Below are 26393 nucleotides of genomic sequence, written 5' to 3'. Positions count from 1 at the left end.
CACTTTTCCATTGTTCATCTCCCTAAGAGGGGGTTATAGATTGATCCTTGAGATGGATTCCCCCTTCCTCCCCCACCCTCCCGGTATCTCCACTCATTGTTGGCCATCTCCTTGTCTCTTAGCCCTTTCACACTTCCCACCTCTTCCTTTTGTGACGATCTGGGTATTTTCCTACCTTATCTTCTAGTAGTTCAACAGCTCTTTCCAGACAGACCCAATCTGTATTTTGAATTTTACATTTACCCTTTTTCTAGTTAAAGACTTAGCTTTTCAAGTCTAATTCTCAGCGTCATTTTTAATAGGTTCGATACTTTCTTTGTGCCACACCCATTCTATCGTTGTTTTACTATTTCAAACTGTGGGGGTGCTAATGCTCCAAGAGTATGCCTACTGTGTTGTGCTCACATGAATTTATGGACTTTTTTCCCCACAGGAATACAATGCAGTTTGAGCGATGGGCTGGCCTTCCTTCCCCAACCACCTGACCACAATGTATGTGCGTATGTTAGCAATTTTCAAGCTGAGACTGTTAATTTGATATGCTTCAAAATTAGAGTTTTATTCTCCCAACAACTCTAAGATGGACACTATTAAAATTGATGTCGCAGTCATGAGATTGCTTCATGGTCAAATAGTTGGTGAGGGATAGATGAACCCGACTTTAGAGGAGTCCTGGTGCCACCGTGGGCTACAACAGGGCTGCTTACTGCAGGGTCAGTGGTTTCAAACCCAGTAGGCACCATGTGGGAGAGAGGTTTTCTGCTGCTACAGAGATGTTCAAGGTCAGAAACCCGCAGGGGTCAACATGACTTGAAATGGACTTGATGGCAGTTAGTCCAGTGTGAGCCCACTTAAGAAAACCCATGTAGCAAAGTCTTACACTGAGAAACTACTTCGGGCCTTGGCAGCATAGTGGTTATGCATGGGGCTGTGATCCGCAAAGTCAGCAGTTTCAAACCACCACCAGTCCACAGAAGTTCGACCCTGTGTTAAAGGGTCTCTGTGAGTAGGCATTACCTCAATAGCAAATTTTGACTTACTATGTGCCAGGATGTACTAGGTACTGGTGGATCTACTGTACTCAAAATATCAGTGAAAGACCAGTTCCCCCACTCTGCTTAATTTCTAATTAGCTGAGGATCAATATTTTTGTAAAATAAATATGGCAGCAATGTCACACAATTATAAAGAATGGTAAGTTTATCCTTACTTTTGTATTCATCTCTCCACAGGCTGGTAACATACAGCACGCAACCCCACTTTCAGTAGCATTGCTCTCCAGCAGCAGCTTATTTTAGGGGCTCTCTTATTGGTGTGAATGGCGATGGGGCATCAGTTGGTGAAGACACTGTTAATGGGGGGTTGGTTGGAAGGCAAGACCTTTCTGAAGAGGCTGGAATTAAGTTACAAGACTGCCCAACTAGAGAGCAATGGAACAAACAAGGTGGGGTTGGAGCGAGGGGCAGACATTCAGAAGTTTGTAAAAGGGCTACATGACAGTCTATCTTTATGGAAAATGACAGTTTTAATACATAGGTACCATTACTTTTATCATAGGACAGGGCAGCAGGTAAAGGCACAGTCAGGAATACTAATCATAAAGCTTAGGAAATTTATTTGTATGTTTACTTTCCTCATTGCCTCGCAAACAACTGTATCACATCATACATGGGCATGCATGCGTACGAAACAGCAAACACATTTATAGCCTAACAGAAGCAGTACAGTAAAGCTGCTGAAGTAGATTTCATAGCTAAATGATTTAAGTGTAATTTGCACCATCAATCTCTTATGGGAAGCAGAGAATTGATTACATGCACACGGACATTTAGCAGACTGAATTCTAAAACATACATTACTATCCTTTAAGAGCACTATAGACCAATAACTTTGGGATTTCAGAACTTACCAATAATTTTTAAAATATGACAGGAAGCAAAAATATATTTCTCTTTATAAATTAAGATGACTGATTTCCCAAGAATGAGTTTCAAATGTTTACCAAAAGTAGTGTAGGGGTACTTATGTTAGATGCACTAAATGTCTAAAAATATTTTACAGCTATTTTCATCTTAAAGTATCTGAGCAGGTATATTTTCAACTATACTGTATCAACAAGTTGGTATCTCACCGTTTGTCATTTTACAATTCAGAGCGACATTTTCCCTGCAAGTGTGGGTCATTGTTATCTTAATCCATATTCTCAGACCATTCAACACAATTATACTAGTCCAGTAATTACCATGCTGGTCAGAAAAAAGTGAACAGTTTATTAAGAATTAAATGAGGGAATGGAATGTGATACAGTACAAGACACTCAAAATGGGTATAACCATACCAATCACACAGTTACATTTCACTTAAAAAAACAAAAACCCAAAACCTAAAACCCAGAACAATCCCCTCTCCAAAAAAACCCCAACAAAATCCCAATTCCATAATAAAGCAAGATATTTCATGCAAAGTATTAAAAACAAAAACCCCAAACTTCCCACACCCCCAACAAACAAAATATCGATCAGAAAATACTGCCATGCTAACATATTAACCACAATATAATCATTCATGGAAAAAGAACACACTGATTAAGCAATGGATTAGATTATACAACACAAACAGTAACATTGTAAACGCACAGACCACATGATTTTACATGACAAGGAATTCCAGAATCACTCAGGGTGAGCAATATGGGCTAAACGTTGAGATAAGGTAAGTAAATATAAATCTCATTAACTCATCTCATCCACTAATTATAAAATCTGGAAGCTTCCAGAACCTGAAAAGTTTAAAAATTTGGCATCTTCCATTTGTTTTCCAAGAAATGACTTTAGGATCGTATTTGTGACTATTAAGGAACTGTATAAAAGCACACCAAGGCCAGGAGCTGACATCTTAAATAACAATCACAATCTATTATCATAAAACAATTCCAGATATGCAATCACATGGTTAATTCTTACTCAGGACAAGAAACATGATTTTCTAGCCTTCTATGTACAAGTTCCGCAAAGGGCAAGTTCAGTTGGAGATCGAGTACAATGTAAAACGAGGGTGAACTGGTACAGGGAGTGAAGGACAGGTCCTCACTGACACAGGAGTAGAAGTCCTTCCTTCACTTCAGAGCAAGAGTCAACAAGGAAGACAGGCTGCCAAGCTGTAATGCCTGGCTCTATTCCACAATGCTTAAGCATAGTGCTTGGGCTTGAAAAACGAAAACAATTTACATATTTTAGAAAACAGTTATCAAAAATCCATTGCCTTCAAATCGATTTGAACAAAACCTATACAGGACTTCCAAGACTGTAAATCTTTGTTGGGGCAGACACACTCATTTTTCTCTGAGTGGCTGGTGGGGTTTGAATTAGTGACCTTGTGGTTAAAAACACACCACCTTTCCAATGCACCACCAGGTCTCCCTAGAAAACAGTCAGGCATGGCATCTTATGGGACACCACTCCCCTCCACAGTTGCCAACAGAACACACTGGAAGCGGAGTTCCATGGGGCAGAGCAGAGGGACACCTTGCTTATATGGATGTGGACTGATTACCCACACTGGGTACACTGGCTATCAGTGTCATAATAAGGCTAATAAAAAAGGAACAGGAAACATTCTAGGACAAATGATCCCCCACCCCCCGCTTCCTTTAAGCTTTCGGTCAATAGAATAGACGGACTTCCATGATTACTTTTCCCACCTCTGAAACTCAGCTTCCTATTTACAGTCCATGAAAATGCCACAATAATACAATGGCAGGATTTAGCCTCTCTTAAAAAATAAGAGCACTTGCTCTCATTTGTACAGAACGATAGTAGACAAATTTCTACCTTTAAACTTGGAGTCTGAGGCTAGTTAAGAGGCTTCATGGCAATCAGAGCTTATTATAGTCAGAGCTTTTGGAATGTGTGTCTTATACATAAAAAGATCACAAATGAAATCCTATCATATTCATGAAACAAGTTCTTAAATGGGAGCGATAAAAGCGTCCATCAGCAAATTAGGTCTGATAGAGCCACCTTGCACAGCTGGCAGTTTCTGCCAACAACTCAACATAGCCTCTGGAATCAAATGAAGATGATCACTCGATCATGAAGATGTTAAGATGAAATACAGATGAGCAAGACACATGGGAAGGTTCTGTAAACGGCTGCAGTTCTGAAACAGTAGATTTATATTACAAAGCAATGTAAATAAATATTGGGCTAGTACAAAAGCTCTTATTTACAGTTTTACAAATGACTTCGTATTCAGTGTAAATGCTGTGTTTTCAAGAACACAGTACTGTGGGAACATTAGTAAATCGAGTTCTGTGGAGGGCATTACATTTTCTGTTAGAGTCGCTGCATCGTGGATAAAAGGTTCAAGTGAACTCTTCATAATTTAGTACAGGCAAACCCAGTGTAACCTGGAATGGCATCTGTTAAAGTGCTGAGAAACAGGAAACTTAGAAAACACTGTACATTATTAAAGCTTTATCAAGTCAGAATATTAAACTTTTTTTCACATTATTTTTATCCTTTTGCCGTGGGCCTGTAGCCAGTATGACTTTTTTCAGCAAAGGAGTAAAACTTAGGAGACGACCAGCTGCTTTGATGATTTTAGGTTCAGTGGAGTTAGTTTCTGGAAACAATAATCTATCCATCAACCAAACCTTCAGGTCTCACAATCTGGTATGTAATTAAATATTCAGGATAAGCCTGCAAGGGAAAGAGTAATTCAGATATTGGTAAATAATTTTTTTAAAACCAAAGCTAAGACGGTCTTAATATGAGGATTCCTAAGCTTTAGGGAACAATAAAACCTGACTCACTGCCACTGAATAGATTCTGACCCACAGTCACCTTAAACAGGGATTGAAGATGGTACAGCTTTATGGATACACAGCCTTGTCTGTCCCCTCGAAGCAGCTGGTGGATTTAAACAAGAGATCCTACAGATAGCAGCCCAATGACTAAGCCACACCGTCACCACCAGGGCTCCTTAATTTTAGGGAAGAGGTTCTAAATTAGTGTTGTGGATCAGCCAAGGAAAGGCTTTTGCAACAACACATCCTTATCTAATTCCTTAGGTTTGACATCAGAGTCTAGAATGTGACCCGAGGACATGTGTCTCTTTGTATTAAGTGAGGTGAGGCTGATAAAGACCCCACTCAGAACACTGCTCCAGAAAGACTTCTGAGAACAGGAGAGAATTATACCTTCTTTGCTTCAGATAAGTGAACTACTAATTCCAGAATCCTGATCATTTTACCCAAGTTCAAAAAGATTCAGAAGTGGCAAGATTTGAATGCAGTCTGTACCATAGATAAGAGAACCAATGGTATTTTCTTGCTTTTCATAAATTTAATTACATATCCATGGTTTTAGGAAATAACACATTGAAAAGTATTTAGGGAATATAGGGACATACCTGCAACTTATTCTTAAACAATTCAGGAAAAAATGTGTGCATACATATACACAGGGCAAGGGAGGGAGAATGATAAAATGCTACTATTTGAGAAAACTAAGTGAAGGCTGTACATCCTTTTTGCAACTTTTCTACAAAACTAGTTATTTCCAAATGAAGTTTAAAAATGCCTTTGTCAACTTGTGATTAGTAATAAGAGGTTACAGTATGATTCCTCAAACATTTCTGAAATGAAACACAATTACCTGCTCTCCTCGGTAAATAACATACTCAGCTAACGCCAGGCCGTTCACACTGGGCCGACCAGTGACTGAGTGATGGCCGGGAGGAGAATGCGCCATTTTCATGGCGCTGAACTGCAGGAATGACTTCCCCAAGGTTACCCGGCAAAAGAGCAGCTGCCTGTGATAGGGAAAGAAAGAGAACACCGTGAGGACGACGTCTGTCTCTGTGCGTGCACCGGCCACAACTGTTACCCTTTCATCCGCAGAGTAAAACACTAATACTATAACCATGGTCTCCCAACCAGTCTCCCTGATTCTGCTCTGATTTCCAATCAGATCACGTTCCTTCTGTGCTCTGGAAGCTGCACACTATATCTAAAATAAAACGCTTATTTCTCACAATGAGACGGAGGGAGGTAGAGAGTGAGTCAGAGTGTGAGCATTCAAAATCTGAGTAGACATTTTATTAGAAAGCCCTTTCTCTCTCAGAATGGCGGATGGTTTTGAACTGCTGGCCTTATGGTTAGCAGCCCAATGAGTAATTACTATGTCACCAGGGACAGGTGTGTTTTAATTAAATTTCTTTTAGTAGTAATATTACAAATTGAGTTTCAGAATCTTATCACAGTAAAAAGATTGACTCCCTCAGGCAAAGCCATAAAATGCTTAGACTCGTGTGGGTATGAAGAGGTTAGCTAGTAAAGTCATTTCAGCATCTGAGTACTAGACTGAGTAGAACCTTCCTTAGGATGTGTAAGACTCATTCTTCAGGATGTAGAGAGCCTCATTATTTCTCCTGTAGAGTTGGTGCAGAAAAAAATATCCCTTATTGCCCTCGAGTCCGTCTGAGTCACAGGGACCTTATAGAGTAAGACTGCTCTTGTGGGTTTTCAAGGCTATAAATCACCATCTTCTTCCTTGGAGCAGCAGCTGGTGGACTTGACCCACCAGTCTCAGAGTTAGCAGTCTAATGTGTTATCTCACTGCATCCCGACTCCTCCAGAGCCCATACCCTGTAATATTTAAGGGCTACAAGAAAATCTCTTTCATGATTGATTTTCTATTCAGTATTCTTAAAAGCACCCAGATGTCCCAATCATTAATGGAGTTAAGTAAGTCAAGTGTTTATCATTGTGTTTGGCTCACAGAGATCATTTAATAAACATGGCTATTATTATAGCTGGTAAGAGAGCCAATAGCAACCTAAAACACTTCCAGTCTAGATTTTTTAAGTTGTTCAAGATAATTCCTTACCTGGGACATTTTTTTCACCTATCTAACCAGCTGTTTGATTCTTACCAAAATAAATCACAGCAAATGCTTACCTGTGGCAAATGTAACAAGATCTGTCTTTGTGAACTGGGCATCCAGTGCCTCCTCCAATTCCATATACATATTGGTTGCTTTTGGAAGAGTTTTCAGCAAAATAAATCCCAGCTCCAAACATTCCACCTATGTAGGCATGCCTTTCATCAAAGCCTTTATGAATGATAGCATTCACAAAGGGAGATCCTAAAATACATACCAATAACAAGAACTTAAAATTTATCTTACAAGAAAAACTCAAGACTTTTAGAAGTTAAATTCTTACACATACACACCAACCCACAAAGCACAAAGGAAAGGTAACAAGCTGCGAAGTGGTTCAGACTCATGGCAACCCTACAGTAGATTAGAACTGATCCACAGGGTTTCCTCGGCTGAAACCTGTCTGAGAATAGAGGCCCAGGTTTCTTTCTTGTGGGAGGAGTCTTGCTGCGTTCGTGGTTATACACTGGGCTGCTAGCCACAGGTAAGTAGGTGGAAACCACCAGACATCCTATGGGAGAAAGACAAAGCACTCTAGTCTTCTGAAGAGTTAATAGCCTCAGAAACCCATAGGGGCAGTTCTACCGGTTCCAAGAGGGTTGCCAAGAGTGGGAATCGACTCGATGGCAGTGAGTTTCCTTGTTCTTGCTCTCTCTGGAGGGGGTGCCCGTCTTCCTGTTAGCAGCCCCGCGTTTACGAGCTGCACCACCAGGGCTCCTTGATAAAACTTTTACGGCTCTCTAAAATTTTTCTATATTCACGACCACATGAAGAAACAGACGGTTACATAATGTGCTTGAAAATTTGATAAACACTACAATATCTACATTGTTATAAACTTGAAAGACTATTCTACACCTGCCAATTTGTGTTGCAAAACCCCAGAAAATTCCACATATTATGTGCAATAGTACTTTCCACTTAACAAGCTATCTGAAACCTCCATAGGTTCAGTGACAATGGCTTTGCTAACATACAAGTTAAAAGCAGCTTCGACACTTCAAATCAAAATCAGAACAAGCTACATAAGCAAGCTCTCCAAAGGTGATTTGAAGGTGTTATTTTAATTCAAATGAATAGTTGAAAGTAAAACACACCATTTCTCGAGTAATCGTGAAGTAAAATCTACTATTCAAAGTAACAAGGAGAATGGGAATAGTCAAATTCTCATCTTTACATGGTTTTTCATTACAAGATGTCTATTAAATACCACCCAATACACAAAAATCAAGAAGTTGAAGATATAAATATGAATGTAAAATTAGATTGTTTTTTAAAATGATAAGAATAGGCAGATTGTTCCTTTGCTATCACTAAAGCTTTAGAATACATATATATTTAAAAAAAAAAACTTTTATCGGGGGCTCCTAGAACATTCCATAGATCAATTGTATCAAGCATATTTGTACATGTGTTGTCATCATTTCCAAAACATTTTCTACTTGAGCCTTTGGTATAAGTGTCTCCCCCCCACTTTCCCCAACCTTGTGAATCAAATGTGATCAATTATATATTGTTGTTATTATTTCATATCTTACACTGTCTGTCACCATTCACCCACATTTGTTATTCGTCCCCTTTGGAGTGTGTGTGTGTATGTGTGTTAGAGAGAGAGATATAGATCCAACTTTGTGATGGGTTCCTCCTTTCTCTCCCTTCCCCCTGCCCGGCCATCCCCATGCCCTCATGATATTGCTACACCCACTACTGTTTATAAGGAGTTTATCTGTCCTGAATTCCATGTGTTGAGAGCTTTTATCTGTACCAATGTATGTTCTCTAATCTAGTCAGATTTGTAAGGTAGAACTGGGTCATGGAAAAAAAAGAAGACGTGAAATAAACAGCTACTGTTCAAAAGAAAAAAAAAGAACTGGGTCATGGTAGTGGGGGTGGGGGAAGCCTTCAGTAACTAGAGGAACGATTTGTGTTTTGTTGGCGCTATACTACACTTTGGTTGAGATTCATTATTTCTCAGCTGACAAAAGCTTTGCTAGTGTGATGGACAATGAACAGAGGGAAAGGAGTCTGTACCATGAAATAGCATCCTTTCATTTGCATGGTTGTGGTTTTCTTCAGAAACTTCTTTTCTTCTGTGAGTGTATCTTTCCCATAGTTTCTTGTTACAAACCTTCTGAATCTGAAATAAAAGGCAGGAAAATAAAATCTTTGGGGCTTAATAAGAATCTATTTGTTCATTTTACGTAAAAACTGGGCCACATACTTAGCAGAAAGAGAGGCAAAGTTTTTTAAAGAAATGTTACCTAAAAATACTTTGTCTCAACTATAAAGTAGTATACCCATGTTTTGGAAATAAAAACTTCCAAGGGATAAAAGCTACTAACACCCATATATGAAAGGAAAGGATATAGTCAATTGGGAGATGCAAATCAAAGCAACAATGTGTTATCAGCTTACATCCACAATAAGAGTCCAATTCAAGCACCAGAAAACAACAAATGCTGGCAAGGTGCAGCGCTATTGGCGCTCTCCTCCAGTGGAAGCGCCATTGTGAAAGTGAAAGTGGCAATACCTCAAACAACTAGGAATGTTCGTGCCCACCCAGGGACGCCAAAAAGAAACAAACAAAAACAACTAGGAATGGAATCCAGCAATCCTGCCTGGTATATACCCTTAAGAAATAAGCCACAAAATGAACGAGGCATATGCACTCCACAAACGCAAGAAGCTGGAAAGAGCCCGCATGCATCAGAGAGAGAATGGATAAAGCAGCTTTGCTACAGTAGACTTGGAGATCATTATGCTGAGAGAAGTTAGTTAATCACAAAAGGGCAAGTATTGTATGAGATCTCTCCAAAAACCCAACTCACTGCCATCAAGTCAATGCCAACTCATAAGAACCCTACAGGACAAAGTAGAACCGCCCCAGTGAGACTCCAGAGACCACTCCTCCAGGATAAAAACTAAGACAAAGACTTGAACAGGCTTTGTAGGTTACCAAGGGAAGGAAGATGAGCAACAAGCTGGACCTTGGAAAGCTGACGGGAGGGTGGAGGTCCATAGCAGGGAGATGACAAATCAGTAGTGGTGGAGTAGAATCGGGGAGGGAGGCTTGTTGAGTGATAGGAACTGCAGATTACAGGGCTGATGGTGTGAAATGTACATGCCCCACTCATGATAAAAATGATTAAAATTAATTGATTAAAATGACTTCCATGCTCACTAAACTTAAATTTATCAGTCAAAGAATCTCCCAGGAAGACAGGCTGAGTTCTGTATGTAGGGATCAGAAAAAGAACATTAATTCTCTCCACTTTTTATGGCTTAAAGTACCACCTGAATCTGCCTTTAATTATAAAGTATTTGAAACAGGAACAAAGAAGATTACAGACACACACCCTATAATTACTATTCTGTCTACACTTCCTCTAATTCCTGAAATCTTTGCCTGGACAAGCTAGAAGCTGGTCTCATTAAGGTCAAGCGTCACAGTTGTAGTGCAGGTGCTACGCCCCCTGCTGGTCCCTAGAGCAAAGGAGGAGCTAGTGGTTTTAGTCTTGGCGCAAAACCACTTAAAATAAAGATTGTCATAAGGACCACCATCAGTGTAACAGATCTCATTTCTGAATATAAAAAAATTCTTTTTATTATCGAAAGTTTCATAAAATATCACATTAAACTCTTTTGAGAGAAAAATAATTAAAAAGGAAAATAGAAAATAAAGCATATAACTTTTTCAAACTCAATTTCTAATTACTTTGGAAATCAAACACATATTATATTTTAAAAAAACATTTGATTGGGAGCTCTTTCAGCTTTTATAACATTCCATCCCTCCATTGTGTCAAACACATTTGTTGCCATCATCATTTTCAGAACATTTTCTTTCTACTTGAGCCCTTTTTATCAGCTCATTCCCTCCCCTCCCTCATGAACCCTTAATAATTTGTAAATTATTATTTTATCATGTCTTACATCGACTGCTGTCTTGCTTGTCCCCCTAGGAGGGGATTATATGTAGATCATGTGATTGGTTCCCCTTTTCTCCCCTCCTGCTATCACTATTCTCATTATTGGTCTTGAGAGGATTATCCGTCCTGGGTTCCGTGGGTTGCAAGCTCATATCTGTACCAGTGTACATGCTCTGGTTTAGTTGTATTTAAGATAGAATTGGGGTCATGTTAGTCACAGGGTTGGGAAGGAAGAACTAATTAGAGGAGAGTTGTATGTTTCATCTGTGCTCTACTGCACCCTGACTGGCTTGTCTCTTCCTTGTGACCCTTCTGTAAGGGGATGTCCAATATTCTATAGATGGGCTCATTCACATCGATATGATTTTTGGTTCTGGCTCCAAACATATATTACCTTTCTTGTCTTCAGCTCTTAACAAGTCATCACCTATTTGTTACTAGTTGTATACAAGTGGACTTGGTTGAGAGATCTTCCAATAGGCGTAATTATTTGTTTTAATAAAGAATGTAATGTTTTAATAAAGAATGAATAGAAATCTCAAGAAGCGATTCTTATGTCACAGTACATAAAACTAATGAAAAGGAAGTTTCCAGAAGTATCCCTTTATTGGATTTATATATTTATTATTTATTTGGAACTCTGAATCTTGTGGTTGGCTCATTCAACACGTTTAGTCTTCACTAACGCTAAAATGACTTCTAATTCAGCATTGAAGCAGCAAGTCCGCAAGGAAGAAGCATACTGTTGGTGCGACAGGTATCCGCAGACACATAACAAACAAAATCTTATCATAGAGAACTAGGGGGTTTGGAGCACAGACCCAGAGCCCATCTGTAGTCAATGGAACAATCTCCCCACAGAGAGGCCACAGGGAGGGATGAGTCACCAGGGTGCAGTAAAGCATCGATGAAATACACACTATTCCTCTGGTTCCTCGAGGTTTCCTCACCCCCACTACCATGATTCCAGTACTGCTTCTCAATTCAGTCTAGACCGTAACATGTACACAGGTATAGATAAGAGATGGGGGCTCACGACACACAGAATCCAGGAACAGGAGTGGTAATAGTGATACCAGAAGGATAGGGGGAAGTGGGTAAGAAAGTGAGAAAGGTGGAACAGACTGTAAAGATGGACACACAACTACACACCCGTCTACAGGGAGAAGAGCAACAGAAAACATGGGGCAAGTAAGATAGCTGTCGGTGTGAGAGATGAAAACAATAACAATGCACAATCTATCGGGGGTTAGGGGGAGGTGGGGGTGGGGAGAGCTGACACCAAGGGCTCAATAGAAAGTAAATGTCTAGAAAAGAATGAGGGCAACATATGTACAAACATGCCTGATTCAATCGATGTATGGATTGCGATAAGAGTTGTACGAGTTCCCAATAAGATGATTTAAAATAAGTAAAATGACTTCTAATATTGTAATCATAATACATTATTTAGCAGTAATACAACAGTTTGATCCCATTCACTTTTGAGTTTAAAATCGATGTACGAGGAAGAAATGTACATTTTCATTATTTTATAATTGCTATTAATCGATGAAAGTAATTCTTAATCATCATGCAAAATATGCACAATTTTGATTGCTACAGTTAAAAAACAAAAACAAATAAAACCCAAACCACAGAAAAGATGAAAAGGGCCCTAAAGCGGAGAAATTGAAATCACTAAGGACACAAGATGCTTACAGAATGACATAAAACATTTTTTATAAGACTTTTTGGAAAAGATGAAGAAAGTACACTACAATTGACAAAATCTGTTATGTTTCACTTCGAGAAACCGTGAGCAGTCACTGTTTGAAGAATGGCATGAGTAGAGAAACAATCTTTTCACAAGCTACATTACTGGTGGTGGAGTTAAATTTCTTAATATGGCTCTTCTAGCCACATCTCTCTAACTCCTATCTAATAATTGGTTAAACAAACCAAATAAGGTGTATTTAACACCAATAGAAGGGATTGGTCAGTTTTACTGTCACCCACTTGGCTTAAAGGATGAGCTACCTCGGCAGTAGAAGAGATACCCTTAGGACCATTGGAAGATCTATCTGTCTGAAGTGGTAGAGGCTGAGATTACAGGCATATGACAGAGACAGAGACGAGAGACAGAGATGAGAGACAGAGACGAGAGACAGAGAGAGAGAGAGGAGAGAGAGATCTGGCTTGGCCAATCTTAGTTTATTAAGGCTGGTGTGAGGTAACCTGTTAATCCCCCACTTTAGAGTATTGCCTGTGAGTTCTGCTGGGCCATTTCAACAAATTATCGAACACGGCACAGAAAAACTGTGCCATGGGAGGAACAGTTAGGATCAGAATAGGGTGGAGGAGGACTGAGGTTAGAGGCATGTATGACCCCTAAGGCAATAGGAAAGCCAGAGGTCACATAAAGCTCCTGTATGCCATCTTCCACAGCTACAAACATATCTAAGGTGTTAACACAAAGTACCTTAAAAATATTTTATTAGAAGCCCTAAACTTAAAAGGATTTATCATCACCACAACATAAAGCATAATTGCTACATCTGCATGTGTTTAACAAAAGCTGGATCGTGGGTTGGAAAGGGGGAACTGATTACAAGGAGCCACATGTGACCTCTTCCCTGGGAGAGGGACAGCAGAGAAGGGGGGAAGGGAGACCCCGAATAGGGCAAGATATGACAAAATTACGAGGTATAAATTACCAAGGGCATATGAGGGAGGGGGGAAAGGGGAGGGAGGGGAGAAAAAAAAAAAGAGGACCTGATGCAAGGGGCTTAAGTGGAGAGCAAATGCCTTGAGAATGATTGGGGCAGGGAATGTATGGATGTGCTTTATACAATTGATGTATGTATATGTATGGATTGTGGTAAGAGTTGTTGGAGTCCCTAATAAAATGTAAAAGAAGAAAAGAGAAAAAAATGATTAGGGCAAAGACTGTACAGACGTGCTTTATACAATTGATGTATGTATATGTATGAACTGTGAAAAGAATTGTATCAGCCCCAATAAATTGTTAAAAAAAAACAAAACAAACAAACAAACAAACAAAAAAAGCTGGATCAATGGTAATATTCTCCCCCCCAAAGCCCCTTGATATCACGGTCAAGACCAATAGGGCTGGGCATATCATTATGCTCTTAAGAAAACAGCTTTTGGCTTCAGGTTTTGAAAATCATGATTTCAACAAACTTTATTTTCACCAACTCTTTACCTTGAGAATGTTATATCTGTTGAAGATTCCACCTGCATGGCCTCCGTCTCTGTGCTCTCGGACTGTGCTTTGCATCTGATGGAAAAATGATTTCAAATAATGTGCATTAGCTTTTATGTCTTTTTTGATTAGTTCTTCACTCAATCTATTTTTGAGAATACAAAACATGCTTCAACCTTTTTGTTATTTAAAGAATGAATTCTACAAGTTTACGAGTATTATTTTCGAAAGATAACTGTTAGTACAATTAACTGGAAAACAGCGCACAGTGAGAATTATATGTGAACTAAAGGAAGAAAAAACCCCAAAACAAAACATAGTAAAAACCCAAACAGAGGGCAACGAATGTGTAAGGGTGCTTTACTCAACTGGATGTATGTATGTATTGTGAAAAGAGTTGTATGAGACCCAATAAAATGATTTATTAAAAAAAAAAATAAAAGGACAAACAAATCTGTGTTGGCAAGGGAAAAAAAAAAAACCCAAACAAAACAACTGGCCGCTGCCCCTGACTGGATATTCTGACTTGGACGATGTGGGAGCACAGAGTAGGAAGAACCACCCCTCTGGAGAGTGGAGTGGAGGTCTCAATCTTTTTGGGAGCAGACAAGGCTCATCTTTCTCCCTGGGGGAGATGGCTTTTGATGGCTGCCCTTGTGCAACTCACTACTCCACCAGGCTCAGGGAGGGCACGATTCGACCATTTTAGTGGATTGAGTTTAGGGCTCAGAAAGTTAGAGGATAAATGTACGGGGGAAACAGCACTCACTTGCTCTGGTCTTTTCTAAGATGCTAGGCTTTGCAGTAGGAGTTTTGGGAGATTGTTAACCACAAGGTCAGCAAGTTCGAACTATATGAGCTACTCTACAGGAGAAAAACCAGGCTTTTTACCTCTGTAAATACTTAAAGCCTTGGAGACCCAAAGAGGCAGTTCTCCGTTCCATAGGGTTCTAAGAGCCAGGTTCGATGGCAGCGACTTTATTTATTTATTTATTTTTGAGGCTTTGCAGTTGCTTTCATGGAAAGTGGGAACATTAGCATGTTCTCTCCAATGGTAGCAACCTCTTCCCCAACAGAATTGTGCTACTGTACCAGTGAACCAAGTTATTAATTGTAGTTCATTAAGAGACTGTACCTTACACACCAACTCTAGGATGTTCCAAGTAATTCCATACTTCATGTTCAATTAGATTCAGAAATTTAACAGAACCAAAATAACATCATGCTGATTTATCTTTTCAATTATTAAGGTATATGAATGTACCTCTTCCTCCACAGACTGAAATTCTTTATCATCAAGAGACAGATCTATGAGAATTGTTCCACTGCCGGAGGTGTTCAGAGCTAAGTACGGGTTAAGACCTACAGGGGAAAAAAGGCAGGTTAAAAAAAGGTTAACATCAACTCAAAATAGTCAACTGGTTTATTAAATGTTTACTATTCATTTTAAAAGTTTAACAATGCAGAAAGGCATTGTATCTCTTCCACCCAATGCCCCATGTTATCATCTTATATAAAATCACAGTGTGTCTGTTGGAATTTATTAATTAAATGACAGGTTTAGCTGATTTCCAAAGTCTTTCTAACCAGGACATCACATTGAATTTAGACTATTAATTTTTGACCTTGTAGGGTTGTGTAAGATGATTTAAAAAACCTTTTTTTTTTTTTTAAAAAAAAGGTAATTTTATTGGTGGCTTTTTTTTAAATACAAGGAAACTTTTATTTTCAATTCTCATCATTATTGGTGGCTTTTATAGCTCTTATAAGAATCCATACATCAATTGTATCAAGCATATCTGTACATTTGTACATGTTGCCACGTATTTTAAACATCTATATTTTATTTGAGCCCTTGTTATCAGCTCTTTTTTCCCTCCCTCCCTACCTCCTGACCCCTTGATATAAATTATTATTATTTTCGTATCTTACACTGACAGCTATCTTCCTTCACCCATCTTTCTGTTGTCCATGACCCTGGGGTGGGGTAGGTGGTGGTGGTGCTGTGGGCTATGTATTGATTATTGTAATCGGTTTTCCTTTCCTCCTCACTATCCTGGTATCGCTACTTCTATTTTTGTTCTCCAGTTTATCTGACCTGGATTCCATGTGTCATGAGCGCTTATCTGTACCAGTGGACATGCTCTGGTCTAGCCAGAACTGAAGGCAGGACTGGGGTCATGATAGTTGGGAGTGAGGAAGCCATGAAGAACCTGAGGAATGTGTTTCAAGGGTGCTATATGGCACCCTGGCTGACTCATCCTTTTGTGGGAGTATGTCCTATTACGTACAGATGGGTTTTGGGTCTGAATTCTTCTTTTATCTCTTATTCATGTCATATACTTTCCTTAATTATTTTTAAAACACCAATTCTGTAGCCCTTTCAGTATGTAAACTATGAGAAAGTATTTTAAAATTTCACAGAGCCTCAAGGTAATTTTATATCACCTTAGAATCCTAAAACGTCACTGCTATAGAGTTGGTTCCAATTCACTGCAAGCTTAAACACAAGACTGGAGACAGTACATTTACAGAAGCAGACAGCTTCACCTTTCTCCCATGGCTGATGAGTTTGAACCAATGATCCCACAATACAAAAAAAAAAAAAAAAAAAAAGAAAAAAGTTTTGGCGATAAATTTGTCGTTTTCTGAATATCAATGGTCAAAAACCCCATTTCCCCCTAAATGGTCAAAAACCCCATTTCCCTCATAAATGATCAAAATAACCATCCCCCCTCCCATAAATGGCCAACAGAATTTTCCCCTCATTTACTTGAAATAGTTGTAGCACAAGTATCTCCTTTAATCTCTGCAACAAGATCGCAAAACTCTGATGGTTTTCCAGGTAGGAGGTTCAAAGCTTTTACTGTGGTATGGAGATCTGCTGCTGGGAATTTAGAACAGCACTATGCTGGCCCTGAGCTTTGATCTGAAGATCTCTACCACCACCATGCCAGACTCTGACAGAAGAGAATGATTTGATAAAACACAGACTGACTACTATCTGATCAAGGCATCGGTAGCTCTCCCCAAGAGAAGATCAGGGCAAGTAATATCTACTGACTTGATGCACTGAATGAGGTCTCTGGCTGTTATGGTATCAAGAGGAGAAGTTGCTGGAAAATCAGCACAGGTGGCCACTGGCTGCAAGCGGCGAAATTAGGTGTAATAAATATGTAGCTGCTAATCCTTTAACTAGGAACGTGACCCTGCTGTACTAAATCAGACACAGCCATGCTGGCTTACAGCCCTCTTTCTGCTTCCTGTGGAGTAACGGTGACCACCGATAGCAGCACACGACGCTCTCTGCGGTTGTAGGACCAGAGGTGGTGTACACGGAAGAACCCTTGCCACCGGAGGCTAAGGGCTTTGTCTTCACTGGTTCCGAGGCTTCTGGACACCGTTGTAACTGCACTGGACACTATTATGTATTTATGTCCAAACACTGCCTGTCTCCTACGGGGCACTTTCCCCCCAGCATTCCACTGTAATTACTGCACGATCAGATCTGTACTCTTCCAGTAAAACCCTCCTAGCAGACGACCACGAAGGATTCAATTTCCTTTCGTTGTTACGCTAGTTACACTGGGTACTGACATTCCAAGGAAAGATGGGTTTCCCTTTTCTGTCTTATAAAACTGGTCATCTACACTAGAAATATTCTACTTTGAACTTGTCCTTTTAGTTTACCCTACTCTAAAATACCAGCCTAAAGCACTCCTTATCATAAACCAACTACTCCTGAGAAGTGCTCATATTTTTTCCCCCTTGTCCCGGTGTTTTGAGGATAGAACCAGCGGATGGATGGATAGCCGCTGGAACCGAAGACATGACGCCGAAGGGACCGGAGTCCTCTCCTTCTGCCTCCGTACGTAACGGGACCCGAAACTGCCCGCTCCCACGCTCTTATTTTTTTTAACAAGAGGTAGACCTATACTGGCTAGCATACTTTGTCCCTAAGTAAATCACGTGCTCAGTTTAACAGTGAAGTTAAATTGCATGTTGACAGTTACTTACTTTCCTTTTTTAATACTCAGGACCCGGTACTCAGAAAGTGTCAACATCTGATGGATGAATGTAATTTTCATATTCCTTAAGCTTCAACATTTAAATTCACTGCCATGATGTACTTCATAGTGATCCCACAAGGCAGAATAGAGCTCCCTGTGAGTTTCCAATGCCTACCCACAGGCATACCCACTATGACACCGGGCTTGTGAGTTTCCAATGCCTACCCACAGGCATACCCACTATGACACCGGGCTCCTACACCAACATTTAGGAGACAAAGTATCACTTGAGTCTTTCAACAAAGTTTTCCAGCACTGTAATTGCAAGTGTTTAGTATATTATCTATGTAAGATATTGCTACAATGTTTTATGTGTTAGCCTGAACAGCTAATAATTACCTATATTACCATAAGAATGAGACATGAAAGCTTCAGATGATTTAGAGCTAGAATTACTTCAAGAATTATTTCATATAACTTCCTAATTTTACGTGGTTACAGCAATGGCTTAGAAATTTCACACAGCTAGTAACAGGAGCTCAGGAAGTTGAACTGGTGTGAGTCTAAGATTTGATCCCAAGTTTCCCACATCCTAATGTGTGCTTTTCCTCCGACATTGACTCTTACACATTTTTGAATGATCGTTTAGTAAGCCAGGTGTACCTTTATGAAAAGATTAAATGATGCCAAGAATTACTTCAAACGAAATAAATACCTTGTTGTCCAGAGAGAAGTCTCTCAACGCCTTTAATTAGTTTGTGTCTGTGTCCATAGGCATTGATGCCAATCTCCTTCAGTTCCTTGTGTCCCATCTCAACTAATACATCCAAGGTGATCTTATAAAATGAGGATGAAACCACTTAGACTCTTAACTTATGAGAGGCATTCTTATCACCATGATCCCACATATATTAGGTTCATACATTAACTAGAATTAACTTGAGCAACTTAAAAAGAAAAACTGACAAAAAGGGGAAAAACTGATGGGAAATGCAAAGTGAACACTAAATAAAGTTACAGCACGACGGGTTCTAATGTAAAATGAAAATAATGATAGCTGGGCCTGAGCAGAACTAAAATGTAAAAAGAAAAAGGAGAAAAAGTGCTTTCCAAATTAACTGCATTCAGACATACAATTTTATCTGGGAAAAGCAAGTTCTTTTCCATGATCCTCTTAAACACTGTATTCAATGGTTCACTCAGTCTGGACTATGTTAACTGGGACTTCATCACTGTGCAAGTACATCCTTTCCCTCCAAATAAAAAGAAATTACACTTTGCAGAACTGAAGCCATTCTTTAAAATTCTGTTTAATTTATACACCTTCCATAACTTTCCCAGAGTAATCCAGCTCAGAAACGTTTCCTTTGCTGAATTTCTTGAACTCATTCCAAAACACAACTCTCCATCTATACCTGTTCCAGGGGTACAAGTCTACAGTGACAGTATTTTCTGAACTACAAAAATCTGTCAATATGTCATTAGACCGCTTTACATTGGGGCTGTCTTAGAAAAATCCAGATATATGGTTGCACATCCACATACCTCCTCATAGCACCTAGGGAGGCGTCATTCCTAAGGAAGGATAGTGATCGACACAAGGATTGAACAAACAGAGCTCAAGAGTCACTTTAAGGGCTCAATAAGCAAAGCTATGAACCCAAGAAAAGTATTTTACTAGTACTTTTTTGGTTGTGTGTGCGACTTTTATGCACTAATAAATTGAAAGAAAATGTCAAGATCAAATCAAATTATAAGAGTGACATAAAAGTCACTGTCCTAAGTAGTTTGGGGCGGTTCAGGACAGTTTATAAAAAGAAAAAGGAAAATTTAACAGGTTTCCATTAGGTGTGACTTTATAGCACCATATATGTACCCCTAATTTCCCCTATACTTAGGTCCTAAAAAACACACATGAAGCATTACTATTATCTAACTCACCTGTTCTCTCTCAAATATATCCATCAGGTGCTCAAGTCCAAGGGTCCTTACAAATTGAGTTATGCTAAAATCGACTCCTGGGCCTGGGGAATTGAAAAATTCAGAAAAGTTTCGCATTAAAATAACGCATGTCAATACTGTTAACAATCAAGTTTCCCGACATTCTCATACATATAAAGAATATAAATAAAGATGACGGAACCTAGTAATAGCTGCTGGTGATGTAATACTGAATAAAACATCAAAATCTGCAAAGATAATGCTATAAAATTTCAATGTTATTAAAAAAAGCAACAAGACATTCTCAAGTTAAGGAAAACCTTTTGATTTTCTACTTAAAACTTTACAAGAGACCCTTATAAACAGTTTCCCATCTTTTGAGATGTAAACTATTTCGAAATAAATTTTAGGAAAACAAGTTCCACAATGTTAATTTGGACAAGTAAGGGAAGAGGCTAGCATTATAGTCACTGCAGGTATGTGCATCATGCATCTCGTTCCTTAAAAAAAGAAAGATGTCAAAGTTGGGTATTGTGACAGGCAGTCAAACGCTTTTTTATACAACCCCATCCCACTACCTTGGAAACAACCAAAAAGCAGTCCCAGGGTTCAGTGGTTAAAGCATCCAGCTACTAGCCAAATGGCAATGGTTTGAACTCACTGGCTGCACCACCAGACACAGATGTGGCGCGTTTCCCTAGAGATTGACAGACTCCGAGAGCCTATGGTGCAGCCGTTCTCCTCTGCCCCAAGTCTGAATGGACTCAACAGCAGTGGGTTTGGTTTCTAGATTCTGACTCAATCAGAAGGACTTCTCAGCCTTAAAACCGTTTATATCTAGAGAGTACATAGCAGCCCAAGACTCAGCAACTTTCAACGTGAAATCAGAAAACATTCATAAAAAATTCTATCAATGTTGTAAAGAAAATAATGTCCGGGCTATACCAGTTAATTTGCTACTCGCAGTATATTTTAGGCTTGAAAGGTCATGTGAGCCTAAGGCAATACAGAAATAGCAGTGTCTCACCTTCTTTTTTATCCAAGTTGGAAGTCCTCTCTGTTCCACTTGAACTAACTACGGAGGATAGTTCAGAAAAGCTGCCAGATAAGTTATCAAGACTGCTGGCTGCAGAAAGGCTGGACGGGCTGGACGGACCCGAAGACAGCGAATCTGGGGTGGCTCCTGGGCTTCTCCCACCATTGAGCACTTGTGGCTTGTAGCACGCAGGCAGAGCAGAAGGGGGCATGGCTGCAGTCAGGAGAGCACTTACATCATCTGCCTACGGTATATGTCAGAGAGGAGTCTGCATTAGCAAGGCCTACAATTCGGTTACACTCAATAGAAATGTAACTTTAAAAGGTGATAAAATCATAGAGCTGCACTAGAATTTCCTTATTATATAAATGAATCACATTAAAAAGTGAAACCAACTGGCTGATCCTCAACTAAACTATGGTAAAATATAAAACGTAATTCAGAACATCTCCAACACACACAAAATAAATTTTGTCCAAGTGGCAAAACGTGAATAACATCCCAACTTAAACACCGTGACTTGAAAAGCATTGAGATGGAATTACAGAAATATCAACTTAAATAGGTTAAACCTTTTAACATTGTTATTCTGAAAGACACAATTCAACTTATGTAGAACTTTAGCAAACAGTGTGATGCTCTTTTTTTCTGGGAAATAGTCAACAAGACAATCACTTCAATCAAATCTGCTATAATCGGAAGTCCTCAAATTTACTGCTACATTCTTTTAATTAGTGACAATGCCACTCTATTCTTTTACAGCTCATCAAGTAGGACACTAAATAATTAACATTCAGCAAGAAGCCAGCCAGTACTTATTTTCACTGTCAGCCATATATTTGATCTATTCCAGTCTGTAGTACATTTTCCTTCCCCCTAATCCGAAGACTCCCATGGCACTGATAGTTTGCATAGAAAAATTTATAATAACAGTTCCATTTATTGGGTGTTTACTGTGTACTTGTTATTGTGCCAAGGACTTTACACACACATTATTTTGTTTAATTATATTAACTAGATATAGCTTATCCTTATTTACAGATGAGCTAACAGGCTTAGAGGAGAGGCAACTTGTTGTGCAACTGAGAGTGATACGGCTGGCCTTCTCAGCCCAGACATGTATGTTCTCTAGAGCACTCGGTTTTAACTGGTGGGTTAATAAACGGGCAGAATGAATCAAAAGTTCACTTCTGAGTGGTTAAAAACTAGAAAGACAGTTTCTTTTAGAAATCTGCTGACCATGTGGTTGCGTTGTCACGATGCTGAGAAAAATCTTTGGCAATTTAACTTGGAGAAACAGAATCTCAGTAGTAGTGTCTACAGGCCTCTTCCTTCCTTCCCATCACAGAAAGAATACCCTCTCCTTTCCCCAGCCAGGTCTGGCTCTGGTCCATGTTCTTAGTAACTGAGCCAAGAAGGCACTTTTGTTACAGTGCCCACAGTAGCATCTCCTAGCTGAGCTCCAGTGGGAAAGGAAGGGGAAAAGAGAAACCGGAGTGACAGGTTTGTTCCAGGAACAGCTCTGCTGGATTAAGCAATGAGAATTTTGAGGATGAAGAGGGTGGGTAGTTTGGTGGCTGTTATCTTGTGGACATTATTCTAAGTTGGGGATGTGGACAGGGATTTGTGACCTGTATTAACTTGCAATTACTGAAGGCTTATGCCTGTTTTGTTTTTCCAGTTAATGTAAGCAATTATACCTTATATTTTTTCCTATTTCCGAAAAGCACTCAGCAAATAACTGATAGTGCTATTACTTACTTATATTCTAATGCCAAGGAAGTCCCAAATTTAAAAATTAGACTAACAACTTGTGCCACAATCACCATGAAAATATTTTTATATACACATCAAGTGAATCTGAAAGTCAGGAAAGCATTGAGATTTTTAGAGAGCCCATCACTTACTGAAACTAAATCTAAAGGTGTTTGTCCTTCCTGATTTTTAAGAGTAGGATCAGCTCCGTGGGCCAACAATAAAGCACAAAGCTGTGTCCGTCCCTTTTGGGCCGCTTCATGCAAAGGTGTGAAAGCCCATTTGTCCGTGGCATTGACACATGCATTATACTTTATTAGTAAAGCTGCTACATCTACATGCTGTAAAAGAAAATACTGTTATAGTCTGAATTATTACTGTACCACACTCTAGTTCTTAAGAAACTAGCTGTACAGCTACTTCTACATTTTCAAACTTACCCTGGAAGAGACAAGTTTCTCCCCAACATCGTAATTTGGGGAAAATAGACTAAAAATCACAAAAGACATTTCAGTGACTTGAAGAAACTCTTTATAAAACAGATAAAAAGAGTTCTACACAATTTAAAAACTGTGTTCTTTTGTGCTGTCAGGTACAGTCTCGCTGATTTCAACCCTGAGTGATGGAGTACAGGGGCAGCACAGGGTTCTCCTCTTTATCTTTCTGGGAGCAGACGGCTAGGTCTTTCCTCCTGCAAAGCAGCGGGAGGTTGGAACCACTCAGCCTTTGGTAAGCAACCAAGTGCTTAAGCATCACCTTTGGTAAGCAACCAAGTGCTTAAGCATTCAGTAGATGAATGGCATCACTTATTTGAATTATACCACTAAAGATGACCAATACTGAGTGCACTTAACCGTTCGGACTGTTTTAGGTCAGGAATAATGCATCTGAGTAGCTATGGATTCCTATGAATGGCAGTAGGTGTTTTGGGGACCAACAAATAAAATCACCAATACCTCACTGAAAATAAAGAATAAGAGGCAAGTGCTAAGGAAAGTAATAAAATATATGACAACAACAGTTCCAGACCACAAGGTATGTTTACTCAGAATTGGCCCTTGGAAGTTATTTAATCTCTGTAGCTTTCATATTTACACTGTACCCCTCAGAACTACAGTAGCATGCTATTTTAAAGGTGACGGAGGAGCTTACCCCATAGGAGGCTGCATTATGTAGAGGAATTAGGCCCCCTTTGTCTTGGGCATTCACATCAGCTCCGTGTTGTAGCAAATACTCGGCAACTTCTAAATTGTTGTAACCAGCTAATTTAAAGAAAGGAAACGAAAGTGTCTTACTCAATATAACCATACTAACATTTGAGTCAGATGTGGACATGGCAGCATCTATACACATAAACTTTCAAAGCACAGACATTATTAAAGTAAATATGTGAAATTGTATGGATTGTTTTTCAAAAAGCTCATTTTATTGGGGGCTTATACAACTCATATCACAATCCATACACACATCTTCTATGTCAAGCACATTTGCGTATTTGTTGCTATCGTCATTCTCAAAACATTTGCTTTCTACTTGAGCCCTTGGTATCAGATGAAGGATTTTATCTGATGGAAAGACGTCCCACTGGCTTCAAGCTGAAAAGCACACACACCCATCACGGTGAAGCCTGTGCTGCTTTCTAAGCTAAGGTCCACAGTTTCAAAAGACTCAAAGTAAAAAGCATCCAAACACAAAAGTTAGAAATCCAAGGATAAGTTTAAATAAAATTACTGCTACTGGGATTCCAGCTCATGCATGCCCAGCTTTATTCCAGCACAGCAAACTTGACTTTGGGTTCAGTAGATGGCTGTGGACAAGTTCTCTCAGGAATATACATCTGAGCCTCAGGGTGCTTAAAAAAAAAAAGGTCCTATCGAAACAGTGGCTGCTTTTATTGGGGGCTCTTATATCTCTTATCACAATCCACATTCATCCAGTGTGTCAAGCACATTTGCACATATGCTGCCATCATCATTTTCAAAACATTCTCTTCCCACTTGAGCCCCTGCGATCAGCTGCCCAGTTCTTACCGCCCCTCCCCCAAAACAGTGGCTTCTAAAAGAATCTATTGGGTTGTTTAAACATAAGGCAGAGGTTACGGCGACTGCATTTTGAGATTCCCAAGTGGTAATATTGAAAGAGTTTCTCAAAGGCCACAGAACAATCATAGGAACACATTATGAAGTTAAAAAAAATTGAAAATGACATTGGTGAGAAAAGGCCAGAATGTTGCACTGTGGAGTTTTTCCATCATCACAATGCACCAGCTCATTATTCAAGAGTAGTAAAGAATTCGAGTGGGACATCCGTTCCACAGCCCTGATCTTGCCCCTTCCCTTTATACTTCTTTTTGTTCTAATATTTCCAAAGAATATTTAATAAGGGACAGGACTAATTTCCTCAAGGGTGTCCCAACTGCCATTTTGATGTAGTGTGAATCAAAGAATGCGCAATGCTTTGAGGGAAGATTAGAGATGGAGACATCACCTTCCAGTGTATGGACCCAGATGGAGGTTATGGATTAGAGATGGAGACATCACCTTCCAGTGTATGGACCCAGATGGAGGGTATGTGGCTATGAAACAATAGCTTCATATTTTGATATTTTCATTTAATTAAGGTTTCTATGATTTTGCAGCAAAACTTTTTGCTATCCTCATACAAGTAGGGTGAGACCAGGGTGGGTCTCAGAGCCCTTCTCAAGAAGGCCACAAGGAGATCTTTCCTTGCGAGAGAGAACCTAGGGGTATGCATGTCCACAAATTTGGCAGTAACATTTATGTGTTGCTAAAGCCATGAGATAAAATCTATTCCTTTAAAAAATGTGCTACAAGCTCCTACTTGTCAACTACCTTTTGAACCGCCAGCGTCTTTGGTAAAGAAATACTCTTATGGCAAAGTACATATTATCTGACACAAACTCATAAAAAAGAGCAAATCTGGAACTTAATTTTGTCAAGATATAAACAGACACAATTGAAATTTTAAAATGGTTTAAAATATTTTCTGTTTGTATTATTTTTATCCTTTTCTTATAGCATCTCCACCCCAAAAGTTTAGTAAAACCAATCACGCCCCTCCAGGGTTCTGGTACAGTAACACAAAACTGGGGAGAAATATGTTACATGTAAGGTTTTCCACTAACAAAGACAACACAGATTTAAATAGTGATATTAAACATCCTAGATAAGAACAGAAAAGATGTAAACAGTGAATAAAAAAATGCATAGCGCAAGTCCAAACCAAACATCAGATCATACCTTATCTTTGTGGGCAGAAACTCTTGAATACCAATGAAAGGAGAATAGCTATTTTTTACTATGTTAACATATGTGGTTTATCAATTCAAGATGCTACACTCAAGAGGGAATAATTCTTGGACAGTGGGTTTCCAACTTACATGGGTTAAGATGTTAAAGGTGAAGTTTATGAAAAAGAACTCACAGAAATCTTCAAATCCTTTAAATCCTAGCAAATGTCTCAGTTACTCCTATTAGGAGAATAAACAAACTGAGAAAGAAGTCACCATCTTTCATATTTGACAGTAGTAGAGCCACTTGCATTAATTTTCGC

The 26393-nt window shown here is 39.3% G+C and overlaps 1 protein-coding gene and 1 pseudogene across 3 annotated transcripts in view; both read right to left on the bottom strand.

The window, feature by feature from the left end:
* Positions 1-2250: 2250 nt before the first annotated feature.
* The window catches only part of TNKS2 (tankyrase 2), a 66371-nt gene continuing 42228 nt past the window's right edge, over positions 2251-26393 (bottom strand). For 2 of the 3 annotated variants that reach the window (XM_075534877.1, XM_075534876.1), the window contains exons 17-27: positions 23973-24082; positions 22973-23161; positions 21057-21309; positions 20030-20112; positions 18804-18924; positions 15343-15440; positions 14079-14153; positions 8976-9081; positions 6962-7148; positions 5658-5814; positions 2251-4700 (exon numbers count right to left, since the gene is read on the bottom strand). In XM_075534877.1, the coding sequence (XP_075390992.1) occupies positions 4638-4700; positions 5658-5814; positions 6962-7148; positions 8976-9081; positions 14079-14153; positions 15343-15440; positions 18804-18924; positions 20030-20112; positions 21057-21309; positions 22973-23161; positions 23973-24082 (1442 nt within the window). In that variant the 3' untranslated portion in view covers positions 2251-4637. The remainder of the gene's footprint in view (positions 4701-5657; positions 5815-6961; positions 7149-8975; positions 9082-14078; positions 14154-15342; positions 15441-18803; positions 18925-20029; positions 20113-21056; positions 21310-22972; positions 23162-23972; positions 24083-26393) is intronic. The other variant, XM_075534878.1, reaches the window with a different exon arrangement.
* On the bottom strand, positions 17845-18004 carry LOC142430063 (small nucleolar RNA SNORA57; annotated as a pseudogene).

This window comes from Tenrec ecaudatus, chromosome 16, assembly GCF_050624435.1.
Source record: "Tenrec ecaudatus isolate mTenEca1 chromosome 16, mTenEca1.hap1, whole genome shotgun sequence".
Classification (NCBI taxonomy): domain Eukaryota; kingdom Metazoa; phylum Chordata; class Mammalia; order Afrosoricida; family Tenrecidae; genus Tenrec; species Tenrec ecaudatus.
This window is presented reverse-complemented; position numbering and strand designations above follow the sequence as displayed.